This window comes from Solea solea, chromosome 18 (genome assembly GCF_958295425.1).
Source record: "Solea solea chromosome 18, fSolSol10.1, whole genome shotgun sequence".
Taxonomy (NCBI): domain Eukaryota; kingdom Metazoa; phylum Chordata; class Actinopteri; order Pleuronectiformes; family Soleidae; genus Solea; species Solea solea.
In genome coordinates, this window is record NC_081151.1 from 1,704,907 (window position 1) to 1,723,526 (window position 18,620).

Below are 18,620 nucleotides of genomic sequence, written 5' to 3' on the forward strand. Positions count from 1 at the left end.
TGCGGGACCAATACAGTGTTACAGGATAACTGTGTTAACTGTGATACTGCAGATACTGCATGGATGCAGTATGTTAATGTAGGTTATGAAATGACTTGTTTTCATACATTTACCACACATAGGTGCTATCTAGGCCACTGTGTCTCATACTTGAAGACTTGTGAAGAGCATTACATAAGGACTTTACACACTGGGTTGACTTCTCATTGAAGGTTGACTCTTTACTGGTCTGGAGTCATTTCTGTGTGTGTTTTGAGCTTGCATTCAATATTGCTCTGTACTTTTCTATGCATTAACATCGCTGTATGATGTCACATCATAGCTCATCATTGCTACATCTATGACATAACAAAATGTATATTTATTAAGTATTTATTTATCGATTCTAATAATCTCTCGACCCCAGATAAGTGGAGTCAGGGTTACTACTTTTATCCCTCTGTGAACAAACTGTAACCATGTGGTCAACATGACTAACTATTAATGTCATTGTTCAACACAGTCCAGTGTCTTTTCCCCATCCTTTCCTACACACGCTTTAAAAAGCCACGGGCATTTTGCCAGTGAACTTCCCGCATGTTGGCAAACAATCCCACCATGCTCTCACATTCAAAACACAGACGACAAACTTATTGAGCAGTGCGTGCACTCATAAATACAAAAATACAAACTCACCTTTGGGGGTTGCCCAAACGTTTCCGGGCGGAAGGCCGGACACAGAAACTCAGGAAACAATTGGGTGTCAGAGAGGTCCTTGGGCCTGTCTCAGTCACATTTCCCCATCCTGGGCCATTGCTTATTGAACTGTTGTGGGGTTGACTGTTTCACAGGCCACAGAAACAACTCTCCATCTGGTTCCCCCTCTTCCTTTGTTGACAAGGGGCTGGCATCATTCTGTCCCAGGATGGACTTGTTGTTGATACACAAAGAGAGATGGCAGTGATATGTATTCATGCACACTGTGTGTAGTGTTAGTCACCATGGTGGCCAGTAAAGGAAACAGAATGAGTGATGTGTCGCTTTACAGTACATCCTTGAGACACATGAGGTTGGCCTTTGACTAAATACATGTGTGAAAGCACCTTTATATGAACTTTATTGGCATGTAGGAACACAGTAAATGAGGAGCGAGTCAGAGTGAAGCAGCGGCCGGCTGTAATTTCATCACAAGTACACTTGAATTCTGTGACACGAACTTGGGAGGAAGTAGTGCAGTGTGAAATAGGGAGTGTGTCAGTGTCAGTGACTCCCATGATCTCCTCCTTCACATGAATTATACTCACGTACACACACAAGCCCACACAGTCCAGAGAGGTCAGCAGGAGTTTAATGTTAGAATCCCTGCCCTAGTTTTACCTAAGAAAGAGACGAGAGAGTGTAAGACATTAAGAATCATAAACCAGACAAGTTATAAAATGTATACAAAAGGTGACTTTTCTTTCACATTAAAGTTGAGATACAGTTTTTAGCATTGTGTGATGCCATACACACCTGTGTCTGTGTTTTAGCAGAAAAGCACATATAATATATATATGTATATATATATATATATATATATATATATATATATATATATATATATATAATATAATATACAGTTTCCATATAGTTTCCATAGTTAATAGTCACCCAAAAACATAAAACTAAATCCATGTCTAAAGGTTCACTTCCTCAGAATTGTGACCTGTGATTTCTTGGAAGTAAAAAGGAACCAGTGTGAGTCGGCCAGAGGTCAACACACGTCTGTGCAACATACACCTTACAGAAATGTCTTTTTCCCCTTTTTACGATGAACCTTTTATTGCTTTATGTCGCATCAAGTACAATAAATCTTCTTTATACAACCATCAACCAAAAATAATTATTGAGTCTATACAGTGCTTGCAGTGCAAAATGACAATAACCTTTATCTCTGTTTTAATCTATGAAATCAGCACATGTGCATTTGAAAGTGTTACATGACTTTATGAATTACTTAAAGACACTAATATAGATCCAAAGGTCAAATGGTCATTCGCGACAAATAAAACCTGTTATCTGAACGTTGCAGCAGAATTTTCTCGCCAGTAAAATGCCTCTGTGGAATTGTCTGAGTGTTTTTTTTTTTGGTGCAAGTCTTCAGATCTTATCAGTGAGGCAGAAGTCAACAGACGCAGAGGAGGCATCTTTATCTCAGAGGAGCAAAGGTCTCCTGACCTCTCGTCGTCATCGTCGTCATCTTGTAAAATCCCCACAAACTACACGGCGTCGCTGCCTCTGCAGTAGGTAAAAATGTGAGAAGTGTGAGTGCAGTTAAAGTGAAGTGGGCATTCAAGGTCAGCTGAGCGACACTCGTCATAGAGGGAGACAGAGACGGTCAGAGAGCAAATGTCTTTACTTATTGCCAAAAAGGACATTCACGTGGTAATTATGACTTTAATGGTGCGACCAGCCTCACATGCTGCCTTGTCCACTGTTCACTGTGATATTTGGCACAAGGCACAAGGCACCGCACCTAGAAATAATCAATGCTGGACGAACACGATAAATAAAAGGCTTCTTGGGTGACGGGCACTTTATGATTGCTTCAAAGTTCAGTGGAGTTGAGCTGCAGAGCTGTTTTTTTTCTCTCTACTGGACTGGACTCTCGCGGTTTTACAGTTGGTAAAGACACATTTTATGGGTAATTAAAACTTTCGGAGGACTATAATGTGCCCAAAGGCAAAGTTAATTTTAAAGCCATAATGAATGAAGCTACAACAATAGCGTCCAAAAGTAGAGAAGAGTTTGCTGTACTCAGCATTTGAAATAAAACCTCAAAACCTCCTAACTTCCTTTTTCCAAAAGGCTCTTGTCAATCTAGTTTTCTGAGTTTTCCCTCAATAGATTTCTAATTTAAAATATAAAATAGTTACATTTGTCCTCTTCAAATCACTTCAGGTTCTGTTTATTTTGGGGTTGGATGCCACTGAGCGCTAACATGAATCATGATATCATCCAAAAATACACACATGTGATTCTGAAGAAGATAAATTTCCTTTAATTAAAGGCCTAGTGTGTAAGAATTAAAGACGATGTAAGGGTAAGGCTGCAGACGGAGCACTGCTCCACTCACTCCTCCCTCTCCTGTGCACTGTAGAGAGCTATGGTGGCCTTTGCAGACAAGAAACGATGTCATTCCTCTTCATTTGCTAAGCTTCTGCTTCAACGACACAAACTGCATCATCTGGCTGTTTTTGTTGCTGTAGAAACGCGATGGTGCAAGTCTGCAAGATGACGGCCTCCGTAAAGCAAAGCCCTAACCCAGAGTATGTATGAAAGGCTTATTGTAAGGCTATGGAAATCTAAGGATTTGTATTTTAAAGCAACTATACAAACATACGTATGTGTCGTAAAAAAGTTACACACTGGGCCTTTAAACGACACTGGACTCAATGTTCATAGTCAAATTTACATGAAGGATCAAACTGTGCAGTGAGGGACTTGAAGACATAAATGAGGTTTGATTTATGTTGCGCATGGAATCCCACAGAAACAGGAGACATTCTGTTTCCACCAGGCTCAGCACATTTCCACAGCGAGCTCTGTTTTTAGTCTGGTTCAGTAACCATCATCAGTTTAGAGCTCGACAATGAACATTTCTAAGGGCAAAGTCCCATAACGCCACTCGTCCCAGTGAAACATTAATGGTGGAAGTATAATTAGGCATTTTTCTGTTTTCAAAGACGGAGAGGCAGCATCACCACGGAGGTGTTAGACAAAATAATACAGTTATCAACGCATGTAGAAAGTCAACATGTATAATTCTTCTAGTTCAAGCAGTTTAGTTTCAGCCTGTGCCACCATCAGCTGACTCGTGTGCACAGGTCAATCTCATCAGTGAACCTGACTCAAGCTCAGTCAATCACTGACAAAGTTCATTTGCAGGGTTTGTGTGGTTTTTGTGTTCACACGTTTGTCACCTCTTTGCTCCTTTCACTGTTTTCCACTTGAGCGTACAAGTGTGTATGTGTGTGTGTGTGTGTGTGTGCATAGTGTCACTATGACAACAAAGTTACTGTGCAAACTACTACTGTGATTTCCGAAGGTATTTTTGATATGTTACACATTCATTCATTCATTCATTGTCTCCCGCTTTATCCTCCACATGAGGTTGCTGGTGTCAGTCCCAGCTGACACAGGGTGAGAGGCGGAGTCACACCCTGGACATGTCACCAGTCCATCGCAGGCCCTGACGTTTAATTAACCTCTAAACCCGGAGAAAATGCAAATCTCCAGACAAAGAGGCCTTCGTTCAGACCTGGTCACGGATGCAGGTCTTTTTCAAGGCAACAGTGCTAGCCACTATTCCGCCGTGTGACCCCACTTCACATGCATAATTGTAGATAATAATAGATACTAATAATAAAACTGACTGTGCACTAAGTTCCAAAAGGACATACTTATTACTAGACCTGTGCCTAAATGTGTTTTCACAAGCGAACTTTTTATTTTTGCACTTGAGTGTAAACTTTATGGCACACTATTTATTTTGTAAACACGCCCAAGAGTTAACTGTTATTTGGCGTTCTGAAGCAAAATTACGACAAAAGTGATCTGGTCCAGTGTCGTATGAAGGTGAAAACTGAAACACACAACACAAACTGACAGAGTCCCAGAAAAATGAACAAAACAGATGCAGCAAAGGTCAATCTCTCGACCTTTAGTCCCAAAGGGTCAAACTCCAAAAATACTCAATCATTCTTTCTCATAACATATCTCATGTGCACCTTCCGCTGAGCTGCATGCCAACATCACGCTGACATACAGATGTTAGCAATAAAGTGTTTTGCTAAGGATAAAAGTCACAAAAATTCAAGTTTTATTAAATGTTTATTTTTCATGAAATATACAGTTTTGTCAATTACAATACAAACGTTGACAAAAAAAAGGAATAATTTAATCATAAAAAAAGGAAAAGAAACTACAACACAAACATAATGGAGTTTTTACACAATGGAGCAACATTTACATGAAATCTACACACAGACAGACAATGGGTTAAACCAGCCTAACCTGCTCTGAGATAGTGATCTGGAGACACACTTCAGTTTGGACCACAAGTACCACAGCTGCATCACAATACAGCACTAAGATGTCCAGAGAAAAACAGTGAAAATGAGAGGGGGGGGGGGGGGGGAGGTTGAATACTTACAAAGGTAATGTCCCTATGGTGAACTACACAGGAGTAAAAGAAGGGAAAGAAAAACACCCAGTGTGAAAGATTACACCTTTTCAGTGATTTACTACAAAGCACATTCCACAGATGTTTCATCAGACTAAAGGATCCTCGCTGCTTTGCAGTGGATTTTAGGACATTTTCATTTACGAGCAGTCATCCATAAGGCTTAGGGAGTCAGGATAGTGTGGAAGTAGAGTTTCCAACATTACAGAACCTGGCATGAACGAGAGGACTCACTGTGTTTGAAACGACAGCCTCGCTCTCATTTTTTAAACACTGTTTTTTAAGGTTTTGTGTGCAAGTTGAACATGTGCAAATGGCAGTAAGTTAGCAGGGCAGTTGTTACAGACTGAAACACAACGGACATTAAACACTGGTCTCTCAAGAGTACAGCTGCATTCACATGGAACAAAAGGAAACACTATACAAGAAAACATTTGAGAGCACCAATACTGCCGAGCGAGTCTCATGACAGAAACGTGCGTCAAAGAGACCATTGATCTGTTACAAGTTAACCTCGGCTGCTTGTCACACGCCATACTTCAGCCACCCATGCCAGTGTGAGCCCCACAAAGACAAACAAGGAGCAAGGCCACGTCCTGAGCGGAGCTGTGTTTGTGGCTACCGATGGGCCTCCAGCCAACATTTACATGGCAAATACAATGAAATGAACGTGGAGAGTGAGACTCGTTCTGCTGTGAGAGTTTCATTCCCCCGTTTAAGGCACAGAATTGACACACGGTCAGTGAAATGTGCATCGACAGAGGGTTTAAAGTGTATTCTGAATACATGTCTGTGTCCCAGTGGCAGGATTACTTGCAAAGCTGACTTTACAGAAGTTTGAAAAGCTTGGAACAGGAGTACAAAAGGAGAAAGTTGAAACCGTCTCACTGGCAGAAAATTGAAATTCTGCAGAAAATGTTTCTCTTTTCAAGAAATGAATGGACTTCCTTTTCTAAGTCTACTCTGGGTTGGTTCCACGTCGGACTTCTATGCCGTCTGTTCAGTGATGACGTCTAGTGCAGTCATAAACATGTTGCATACAGTAAAAAAGAGAACACAACAAACAAAAAGACACAAGTTATAAAAAGGACTTCACAATATAAACCAATGAAATACCAGAGGCACATATAACCCTTTCTTTAATTACATTTTCTTCAAGGACAAATGTTTGGCTCAGGTTTTAAAAAGACAGTCTGAAATGGAAGGGACTTAAAATTGTCCTCATTTGGTGGAACTGTGCATTGGGAGACATATTTTACCCTTTATTCATTTAAATAAAAAAGCTACTTTGTCCTTCATTTCAATAAATACTATTAAAAACACCAATATGGTGAATAAATATGGAAGAAACCACGTGAAATCAAAGTCATTTCCACAGGATTCCTCATCAGCCCATGAGTTAAAAACACTCATGAAAACATGCGACACTTCATTTCTCAAACTGTGTCACTGACAGAGAGAGAGAGCAACTGTTGAATACTCGCGGGGTTATTTATACGTCACACATCATTTGTTCAAGAGTTTACAGGAAGTTCATCTTTTAAAACGTCTCATGATCAGACCTGAAGAAAGTGCACCGGGTCAGCTGATCTCCATTCAAATGGTTCACGTTAGAATTCCACTGACGAGCGCCGAGCTCTGTGTCCACTCATAGTTAACGAATAACAACAACTCAAGACTCTGTGTTGTCTTCCTTGGCGTATTCCTCGACGAGTTCCTCGTAGGAGCGGCTGTGTTCGGATCCGTCACTCGTGAACACCGACCCTTCACACTCAGAACTCTGCTCCTCCTTGGAACTCGTTTCAATGTTTTCATCACATGTCGTAATGGAGAGTTTTGCTTTGGAATCATCGTCGTCGTCCTCCTCCTCCTCCTCTAAGTTATTGCTGAGGAAGTTTTCCTCATCAATAAAAGTAATGTTTGCATTTTGGAATGTTAAGGGATGATACTCTTTAGAGTCCCACGTCCTCCGACCACCTGCTCCACAGTCTCCCATTCCCTGTTTCTCGAGGTCCACGTCCTTATCAAGTTGATTCTCATACATTTGGTCCTGGTTTAGTTCTAGGTCACCCTCTACATGATCTTCTGTTAGCAGCAAACCGTTGTCTGAGCCCAGGAGGTAGTTCTTGGACTTTGAAAAAGCAACTGTGACGCGGTCACTGAAGCTGTAGCGTCTCTTCTGGCGCGGCGAGCGGTCCAGACTGAGGATGGTGTGCGTGTTCAGCGTCGCAGCATCGTTGCAACTCTTGGAGCGACTGTAATCTTTGGACTTGGCCGCGGTGTTGCTCGTGATCCGGGCGTCTTTTTTGCTGCCAATCTGCTTTATCAAGTCATTGTAGCCTTCCTGCTTCTTGGACAGAAAGCTGAAGATGTTGACGTCGTTAGGAGTGGGCGGCAAACGCGGGGAGGCCTTGTGCGACTCTTTGTACTGTCGGAGCTCATCCAGAGACAGCTTGCGCAGCTTGCGGCGCTTCTTCAGTGCCTTGTGAGCCTCGATAACCATGCGCACTTTCCAGTTGAAGAACAAAGAAAGCCAGGCCAGGCCCAGATAAATCCACACCTCCACAAAGTAACGGTATAGAGTTGGGTATTCTTTATTTGGTTCCACACCTGCAGGACAGAGAGAATCTGGTCAGAACTGACGGATACAATTCTTGGGAAAATCAAGTGAGAGATAAAGGATTTCCCTGCTATCATATGACTGCGTCAATCGAAAGAGATGAATGTTAATTTCCTTCCCTTTTACAACTTAATGTGATTATACTTGTGATTCAACATGGCAAACGTTCAAGGCCATCACACTTTACACCTACACGCTTTACGTAATACTTTTAAATGTTTTAAAACTCAGACGTACCTGCTACCAAATCCCCAAATCCAATTGTGGTCAAGGTGACAAATGAGAAGTACAAGCCTTCGATGTATGTCCAACCCTCCTGAGACATGAAGACAAAAGGTGGAAGTACTAAATGGACCAGCACACCCCAGAGGAGAAATATGGCTGTGCAGGTGAACTGAGCCTTTCTCTGGAAAAAGAAAAGAGGGAACCATTGTTTCAGCTGAATACTCCAGAGACATAAAAACACATGTACAAGAAGTGTAAATCCATGTTGACTTACCAGTGAAAATCCTTTCTTTGTTAGATACTGGCCCAGGTGCTTGGCTCTGCCACCGAAGAACTTCCCGAGCTCACTGATCCAGGTAAGACACAGCGGCACACCGAAGAGTCCATAGAAGATGCAAAACACACGTCCGGCTGGGGTTTTGGGGGCAATGTTTCCATAGCCTTTAAAAAAAAAAGGAGAATAGACAAAATGGTTTAAGGGAAGTTTTTAGTGAAGTCTGTCACATGCAGATGTGTCTCTGGTGAAACATCCGTACCAATGGTGGTGATAACGGTGGCAGCAAAAATGACGGCATTCGGCCAGTTCCAGTTGTTGAAGGTCTTACTGCCAGTGATGGTGACCCCATGGCCTGCAGCGTCAGACACCGCCTTCAGAAGAAGAAGAAGAAAATAAAAGAGCACAAGTGAGAAAAAGGGCTGAATGTCAATTTAAAATAAAATGACAAAAAGAAGAATTAATTGGCAGTTAGAAAAGAGGCTAATCTGTATGCTATGTAATAGGAAAACCGGAAGCCGGTTGTGTGCAAGTGCCATTTATTCGACCACATCCTTCCTGCGATATGTCGATCATATCTCAAGTGGCAGTGATGAGCTGAAACGACACTTGCGAGGGCTCGGCAGTTCCAAGCACTGCTTACTTTGGTGGGGAAACAGGAAGGCAAGTGCTGCATCCCTAAACAGCTTCTTCATAAACAGTGATATGTGGATTAAAAAGCACCAGGGGGCTGTTCAGTGGCTTCCCTCTCCTCTTAGGTTTGTTTTGCTTTTCTCCAAGATGCACATTTCCACTGAATGTGAACAACAATAATTAAACGGTGTCATGTTGTGTTTAACCCGCAGCGATATTCGCCTCCATGTCGCAGCCTACGACGACTCACTCTCGCATTCAATTCAATTGTTACTGTTAAAATTCAAAAAGGGGACAAAAAAATAAAATAATTCCCAACCCAATGTGTGCTCGAGCAGCCACAACAGAAACTCGAGGGCCCCTCTTGGGTATTCGCAAACACTTGGCCATGTGTGCCGGGACAAAGCTTTTCCCCCCACACCAAAGTTATTCTTTCTCCAAATGTGCTGGGAGGAGGGGAAAAGTGCAGGGGTTGGCAAAATCCACATAAGCCCTAAAGTACTAGAAGATGCTTGGTTGTTTAATAATAACAGGTCTGTGACAGTTCTGCAGTGTAATTACCAGCACGAGGGGAGGCCATTCTTTTGTCTGCTCAAACAACATCATTCTTCCACTGAGGCTCGAGGACGACAGCGGCGACCAGGACTAGAAATGAAAGAGGAGAAACCTCAGTGCAGTGGATAACTGTGACCAACCGTCATGACAGCTCACTGCCTCTGTATGGGGGTGAACTTCACTCGTGGGACACTTCATTCTTTGAATACCCCACCAGTGGCTGCATGTCCCTACTGACCTGATGAAGTCCACAGTGTCTCAGAGATGACAATGCAGAAAAGAAAATCCTACTGTGATAAGAAGTAGAAATCACCAGGTTTCCCAATCAGATTCCATCATTCCACTGCAGGAGAATTAACATGCAGCAAATAATCTAAACTTCAAAGACACTGAGCTACGTTGTAATTCAATTGAAGCTGCCGTCTCCTCATTGGTGCACATGTGCCTGATGTTTCTGTGTTTCATCGCCGAGCAGAGGCCTGACATTCAATCATGTGATTTCTGTTAGTGGACATTCAATCTGATCTCATGACTCCTGTTTGTGCAGCGGATTCCTCACCACCTCACTCACTCACATGTTCCTCCACAGCAGCTCAGTGTGTCTGCTCACGCCTGCACTGTGGTGTTCTGTGAGGAGCAGCATCGTTTCAAAAGGTTCAGGGCTGATGTGGATGCACTTTTTCTGGGGAAGGAGGTTTTATAGCATGAAGGAAGGATTAGATTCTGATGATCTGTTTACGCTCTCCGAGTGCTTTCTCTAGCTCTGTAAATGTGTTTGTTTTGTAAAGTGAAAGAAGAATAAAAGTCATGCAGTGTCCACTGAGTCATGTTTACTTTGGATTTAGGGACTTTTCTATTCTTTCACGAATGCAAAACCTTTTCTTTGAAATATCTCACCATTATTTTTTTCCATTCAGGCCTTTTTTTTCTCCCCATGTCCAAATTGAAAGTGCACACACACACACAACACAGCCGGATGGAAACATACTTAGTGATTCATTAATTCCTCCATTGCAGCCAACGTGAAATCTGAACGCACCCCCTCCCACACCGCCTGAAAATTATTACTTAAACAGTTTGGAGGTTTGTTTGCCATGTGACGAGTGAAAGTCAGGAGCGGTTCACTCTGCACCTTACTCCAGTAGTATGAGGGTTGCAGCTTGGACACGTTTGGTCCGTCTGCCTGATAAAAAAGTGCTGCAGATTCAAACATGCAACATGCTGACTCACGGGAATACAATGACAATGACAAAGGAACGAGAAGGAAGGGGACCGTTAAGACAAAGTGTCAAAACTATAGAGCTGTAAATATAATGTGATACAAGCCAAAAGTGTGTGAGAGTGAGCCTTAACAGATCGGGGGGAGGATTGTTATTGTGGTGGCTTCACAAATCTGACCTCAGGACGACGGCTCCATAAACCACATCATTCAGTGACTAAACATTTGCTGAGTAATTCATAAAATATGGACCAGATGAAACCAAGTGTCAAGAGCCAATGACTATAGACCACGAGACATGAACCAGGTTTTTTTCATGCTTCACAAACTGTTTTTCTTGTCCATGTCAAATATAGTTGTGGAAAAAAGAACTATAAATAAGACGATTTATAAAGAATTGAACATTTTTGCCAGGATAATTCAAATGTATTTTATTTGTTATAGGTGTAAAGTCCATGATTGATGAGGACACAGCGTGATGAAATGTTACCAGTGCTGTAAAACGCAACTTTCCCAAAAATGTGGTCAGCTCCAAGTTGCAGTAAACAGAAGACAGGACGGACAGCTGTTTTCAGACATGCACTGAAGTCAGAGAATTCTCTGCAGAGGCTGCATGATGTGAACACTAATGTCTGCACATTCTACATGGATTCTCCTGCAAGCTCACGAGTATCATGGGTCCAGTGAGCTCTCAAAGTGAGCTCATGGGAGGGAGAACGCAGCCGGAGAAACTCTGGAGGATCCACAGTGAGTGAACGGGCAAGTGTCCTGCTTCCTGCTGCTGTGAAGGCAGACACTGTCCTGCCGAGTTCAACGTATGTGAACAGCAAACTCCAGAGAGTCCAAAACCAAATCTCTGGACATTACCCAGGATTTGGCTGAAGAGAGACATTGAGAAGGAGTAGGAAACACGAGACCTCTGAAGACACTTGGAATTTTCCTATTTTTGGGGTCTGTCACATATTCCGGAAAAATAAAATCAATTAGAACGGCACTCGTCTGGCAGCGAACGCCTGGAACGGCCCACTTATCCACATCTGCACCAAAACTAAGAGAGTTTTTTTCACATGACTCATTCCTCTCTGTTAAAATATGTATAAAATAAGTTTTATATAGTTTTTTAATGTACACTTCAGGTGACTAGAGTTTCTTGTGTGCCTCTTTTCAAAATGCCATTAGCGTTGGATGCCACTTGTTGAACTTTTTCAGATTGTTACTGTTCATAATGTGTAAGTGAAGTGAAAGTGAAGTGAAAGTGCTGGATCAGCTGTGTCACAGTCTGCCACTGTCACACTGTGATAAACAGACACCAGTAAAAAACCCACAGTGACAAACTGCTAACTATTATCAGACAGTTCAATCCAGTAAACGCCACCGTCCAGGTCCTTGGGTTTTTCCACTTCCAGCAAAACAGTTGCTCGTGCAAACCATTGACTGACATAATGAAGTCACTCAGAGCTTTCCACGTCATTAGACATTGATTAGTGATAGCGAGCTTGTGTACTCTCCTCACAGGTTCCCTGTATGTTTGAACTTAGGAGATAATGCAAGACGTGGAAAGTTTTGGTCAACTTTGTGTAATTTAACTCAAACATGTCAAATTAAAACACATAAAAGGGCGACCTGTAAAAACCCAGAGAAAGCAAAACCATTTTTATCTTCCATCTGGTTGACAGATGTAATATCATTAACAGATTTGTGTGAGGCTTTAAATCACACTGCATGAAATCGCAGGGCTTGCTTCATTAATGCCACATGTTAATTTCCTTGATATAATATATATATATATATATATATATATATATATATATATATATATATATATATATATATATATATATATATATATATATATATATATATATTCCTTGGTAAAAAACTAGGTCAAGCTTTTCCACACAGTGCAGTGTCACTGCAACAGTGCACACAGTCATCTGGGTCTCAAGTAAATAAAGCTTTTTAAAGCGAATTAATCATCTAAACCTAATCGTGTGACGTCAAAACACCCGCTGCTACCTTCCAAAAACTCCATTTTCCTCTTCTTCAAAAGAAGAAGGGAAGACTACATCGCACACTTGACACATGACTGAATCCACTTCACTCCGAAACAGTGCACTTCTTCATCCAATTGTGCTCTCATTCCGTTTCCCCTGAAGCATGTGACAGCAGTGAGTTGATCAACAGTGTTTGTAAGCAACTTATTTGACTACACAAGCGTGGTCTTCAAGTCACGTGCGACCAACAGGAATCATGCGCGCCAGGGGAAACCACCACCGACACAATGTTCTCCAGTGAAAAGAAAAGAGGCAACAAGTGCAACTCAAAGCTGCACCGAGGAAAAGGCTAATTAGAGAAGTTACAGTTTAACTAACGTCTGACCCCAATATTTTGGCCTAATTTAAAAAGTGTCTGATCTACTGCCACATAATCAGAAGGAGACCTGTTATTATATACTATTGCAGTGAGTATGCGTTTGGTTATTGTCATTAAAAACAATTGCAGGAGTCGTCTAGTAAAAAATAAGAATAGTTAAGAATTTTGTTTTAATGAAAGTGCTCGTTTAACATCACAAGTGGCTTTGACTAACAGCTCAACATTTAATTAACCGAGATTATACCAATTTTCGGAGATTGTCACATTAGACGGAATAGACCTAGGTTCTTAAAGTGATGCCAACTCTTCTAAGTTCTATATTTAACATGTAGCAGCACACACACACACACTGCACGGCCTCCTGTTTACAGACCGTTATGTATCCGTTTATTCAAAACTACCTTTCAACATCCGACACAAGCTGAAGTGTTTTTGCTAAATTCAACTCGGTGAGATCAAACTTTGAAGTGCGACGGGGGAGGACACAGCGTAGTGGAAAAGTCAGGACTGAATCAGAAGATGCTAGAAAAACTGCAGCGTAACATAAATATGGTGAATATAAATAGATGAGTTTTTAATTTCCAGTTCTGTGATGACGGTTTAAATTGCTGTAAAAGACGTACGATTGATTTTAAGAAATACTTGTTTTCTGTGTGCGTATCCAGTGTAGAGTGGTCACCATACATGCCTGAACTCTCAGTGTTTGCACTCAATGTTCATTTGTTAACTTTAATTCACAAGCAACCTTTCAAATATGACACGGAGCCCAGTCTGCACGGACCTTTTTATACTCCTTATTCACATGAAAACAATAATATAAGTGGGAATTATTGATCCTAATCACATGTTGATCAGAGGATTTCAAATACTGACCAACAATGTACAGTTCTTGATAGCACGCAGTCTCTAAAAGTATCATACAGCTGAATCAAACGTTACTTTTATGACTCTCTCTCACTCTTACACACACACACAGTTTACCCCCCGCGCCCCCCCCCCCACTGAGTTTTTATGGCCACTTCTCAAGAGCCAACATTGATGGGCTATAAAAGACAATCTTTAAAGTGTGACCACTTCAAGGGTCCAATAGTAAATAGTAAACTCCTTGTTAATAAAACAGAGACTAACTTTAACAGCACTGTCGCCTTCTCTTGTTAAAGCCCCGCTTATATCTTTTAATTGTTAACAAGCGCCGCATAGTTTCCACAGTGGAAACCCAATAGAATCACAAATGAGGCTCGATGGCAATATACTGCACATGGCTCCGCTTTAATATACTCACTCTACAGCAACTGCAGCAGGTGCCTTGGCAAACTGCACACAGAGGAAAAACACTGGAAAACTCTCGGTCTACGATGGCGTCAACAAGCCATTTCATATTCTCTTCTCACATGTGGGAAAACCTCGTCTTTGTCACTTCACAGTGTCGAGGAACAGGAAATAATTCGGCCTCTTAAAAAAAAAAAAAGAGTTGAACCAAAGATTACGACAAGCCAGTGAGCTGGTGTTGTTGCACAGCAGCAACTGCCAGAGGTAAATATTCCAAAATCTCTCAATGATTATGTGTCTTGAAGCAGATTTGGCCACTGCAGGTTTTTGGCTGTTACAGAAGTGTTGAACGTTGGTGGGGGGAGGTTCAGGAGCGTATCCCTTTCAGTCCTCTGAGAACAGAAGGAAGCAGATGGAGGGGGTAGAGGGGGGATCATAAAAAACTCCCCAATACTAGTGTGGCCCCAAAGAGGGGAACAGGTTGAGACGTGTTTCTGGGCACAAGTCGGTTAAATACAAAAAAAAAGAAGAAGAAGAAGAATAAGGTGAAAAAAAAGCATAACTTCCTTGTCTTTATACAAAAGAGACCACTGTCAGTGGAGGAGATCCCGCTGAAATGGTATGTTCCATAAACCACTGCAAGTGTTGTCTTACAAGTAATCATTGAACGTCCACATTTCAAGGAAGTGGACAAAACACCTGTAAAATCACGAGGAATGACATGATGTGCATGATGTGTGAGGTCAACGACACCACATTTACTGCTGGTTACAGAATTGTAATTTTGATGACGGACTATTATGGGCTTTAAGGTCCATCTTTTAGAAATGAAGGCAGGTGACTGCTGATAAATGAACTTGATTTTGGATCAGTTTCTCTTTTCCCCTCCATATATATAATAAAACATAATGTGTATAAAGTAACACATGATTACTTCACTTATCTTTTCATTTGATGTTGACAACTCTCTTGTTTGGGGATAAATAAACTTGGTCTGTCTTTCACACAAACTCATGAATGGAAAATAAAAGTTTGGTGCATGTCTCTCAGAACTAAACTATGCGACGCCAATACTGAAGACTTGGGAGGAAAGAAATTGGGTCCAAGTGATCAGTCGACCTTAAAGTGGAACGCCATCTCCTGCAGCTGTGCACAGCTTTTGACCCTTCACACATCTGGTTATCACTATCAGACTTTCCTTTTCATCTGCTGCAGACGGTTTGCTGAGCATCAGCTAAGGGCAATAAAATAATTATTATCCACAGTCATAAAGTGTCTGAGGGGGACACACCAACACCAACACCAACAGATATGATAGACAGGAGGGTCTGAAGCCTGAGATGTGGGTGTGTTGACCCACAGACATGACAAACATGTTATTCCACAGACTTTCTCCAAGTGTGTGCTGTGCAGAGAGAGCTCCAACACACACACACACACACACACACACACACAGCAGCTGGGGCTCATCATGTGTCACTCCCTCGCATGTTAGTCAGTGCAACACACACACACACACACACTATTTCACTTCACTTGTGAACGTGCTGTTTGTTTGTTTGTTTGTTTGTTTGTTTGTTTGATTGAACATACCTCCAGGATTCTGTCCAGATCATCTTTGGTCAGACACGGGTAGTCCTCGAGTATCTTATCCTTCTGCTCTCGGTACTGCTGCGCGGCCAGCTTCCAGTTCGGCTCCTCCAGGACTTGAAAAATCGCCGCCCCAATGGACAGGTAAAAAATAACGGCAGAGGTCAACAAGGGCCCTTTATCTACCATACTTATGTACAATGACTCAACGTGGAGAGCGCGGGAGAGGGGGAGATGAGACAACGGCAGCCCGAAGTTACGCGGGTCTCATCCTCAGCAGGTACTGAAGCGCGACAAAGTCGTTCCTTCACCCGCGCGGTGGCTCAGGAAAGTGCGCGAGACGTGCCGCAGCAGACAGCATCAGCGCTCGAGACATAACCGTGGCAAGAAAGTAGCGACAAAAGGTGGCGGAAGATGAGAGCGCGCGCGCTGTAAACCCTCAACAACGACGACCGCAGCTGCAACTCAACTACTACTGTCTCCACGTGCGCAGCCGCGAGAACGACTGGCTGCTCAAGTACTCAACTCAACTGTGAACCGGGGCGGGGGGGGGGGAGAGATCCGCCCCCAAAAAAAGCAAGTGGGATGACCCCCCCCCCCCCCCCCCCCCCCCACCCACTCTGCTTTTCTTTATTTAAATACAGGTGTGCAGCTGCGAGTTTACACATTGTTTTGACACAATGTCCCAACAAATACTAACAATTCTAGCAACAACAACAACAAAACAGCACGAGACCAAACACGACACAACGCTGAGGAAACAAATCCCACTTCAAAATGATAGGAATAGTCATTTTAAAGGTCACGATTGTAACATTTGGACGTGTTTGTTGACAGAAACTGAATATAATATAATATAATAAGCATTATTTAAAAAAGTTTTTTTCATGCAATTTTATTCACATTCTTAATACTTTTCTGTGGTATGGTGGACCTGTGATGACCATTGGACACCATTGACTTTGATATAAAGACCACCGTTGAAGCTCATCAGACTTCCATTGTCAACAATACTTGGGTCATTTTCACACCAGTCAGTGAATCACATTAGTTTACATGAAGGACTCAGTCTGCCTGTAAAACTACCAGGAAATTCCCCACACGTGTGAACCGATATGACCGTGAATATCTTTTGTTTTTTTAGTTTATCTGGAAAGATAGTGACTGTCAATACGGAGCAATATCTCGCCAATGAAGACAAGCAGTTGAAAAGACAATGATTAGACGTGAAGGACGTGCACCAAACGTGGATCTGTGTCAAAGCCCAAACGTCTACCGCTCCGATGTTTGCCCAAGTGATATGTTGATGTCATGAGGAGCAAAGCTCAAACTAAGGAACATCAGAATTGATTAGTGTTGAGGCCAGAGCCACTGGTCCTCAGACACATAAACTCTTCTATGGACTCTATAAATACGTACAAGTGCACCCTGAAACTTATTTGCATGACGTTAAGTAACAGTTGTGATCACACAGTTTGACATTTCCACAATCACCGCTGCCACAGGACCACGGTGCACCTGTGGTCTAACAGTTGCAGGCTATGTAAGAATGTGTGGCATGCAGGGCAATAAAACATTGCATCATGATCACTGGCGTGTTACTTGCCCTAAGGGTTTTTTTTCTCCCTCAGCTTGTGTGTGTGTGGATGTTTGTGGTCTGATTTACACTCAGCCAAGTTCAAGTTAGGTGTAAACCCACGGCAGCACTCGCACATCATTTCTCTGCAGCTTTGCTGCCCCGAGAGAAGTGAAAATCCTTTGAATGTAAAGTGAAGAGCAAAGAGCCGCTGACATAATGCTGCTGTTTCCTTCATACGCAGAACACTGTGTCACAGGCAGATCACTGCATTTACGTGGACGTGTATAAAATCCAGGATCCTGACACTTAAGCCTCCAGTTCTGTGGCAGCTGAGGAAGTGCAAGTATTAACCTGCTCTTTGAGTCAAATATGTGAAAGAGTGATGAAGAAAGAGTGTCTAACATTTCAGTTTGATGTCGTTCGGAGCAGCGAGAAACACCTCCTCCTGCCAACACTTACATGCCAGCACAGTTTACCTTAGTTTATACAAGATGTTCTTTCATGAAAGAGAAAGAGGTTTGGCCCAAAGGAGTGGAGGTGTGTGTGAAGGACAAGGACTTCCTTTTCAAGTTTTCGGTGAAAGTTCTCAGCATCGTCTTCAGCAGTTGGCTGTAGGCGACTGGACTTGGTTGAGGACTCCAGTGGACCATGGCAGACATGTACCTTTTTTTTTCATGTCTTCATTTCATGACTTCATTCTTTGTCTCTGTGTCCTTTCTGTGCATGACTCCATATTTACCCTGCGGTTCTTCAAACAGCACATTTTGTCTTTAGCTGAGCTCCAGTTATCTGCATATGATGAACTTGTGAAAACAAGAAAAAGTTTGACGATGCAAATGTGCTGTTTTTCTAAGGGATTTATGTGACTTGTGTAATCGCGACAAGCTGCCAAACATGTATCCAGTGAGACTTTAAGATGTTAAATAGGCAAATGTTGGATTAGCATGACACATAGCCCTGAATACCTGCATGGTCACTTCCACTCTTTCTGCTGAATCAGCTCACCCGTCTTATCTGCTCATCTGAGGGTATGTTCCACTGTAAATCTGAACACGAGACATGCTCTTTATTATGTAATTG

The 18,620-nt window shown here is 42.2% G+C and overlaps 1 protein-coding gene across 1 annotated transcript; it reads right to left on the reverse strand.

Annotated features, from left to right (window-relative positions):
* Positions 1-4,832: 4,832 nt before the first annotated feature.
* Positions 4,833-16,475, reverse strand: kcnk5a (potassium channel, subfamily K, member 5a). Its single transcript, XM_058615922.1, has 5 exons — positions 15,965-16,475; positions 8,585-8,696; positions 8,323-8,489; positions 8,061-8,229; positions 4,833-7,813 (listed from the first exon to the last, which is right to left on the reverse strand). Exons 1-5 carry the CDS (start codon positions 16,148-16,150, stop codon positions 6,876-6,878), a joined length of 1,572 nt encoding a protein of 523 aa, XP_058471905.1. The 5' UTR covers positions 16,151-16,475; the 3' UTR covers positions 4,833-6,875.
* Between the last annotated feature and the right edge of the window lie 2,145 nt (positions 16,476-18,620).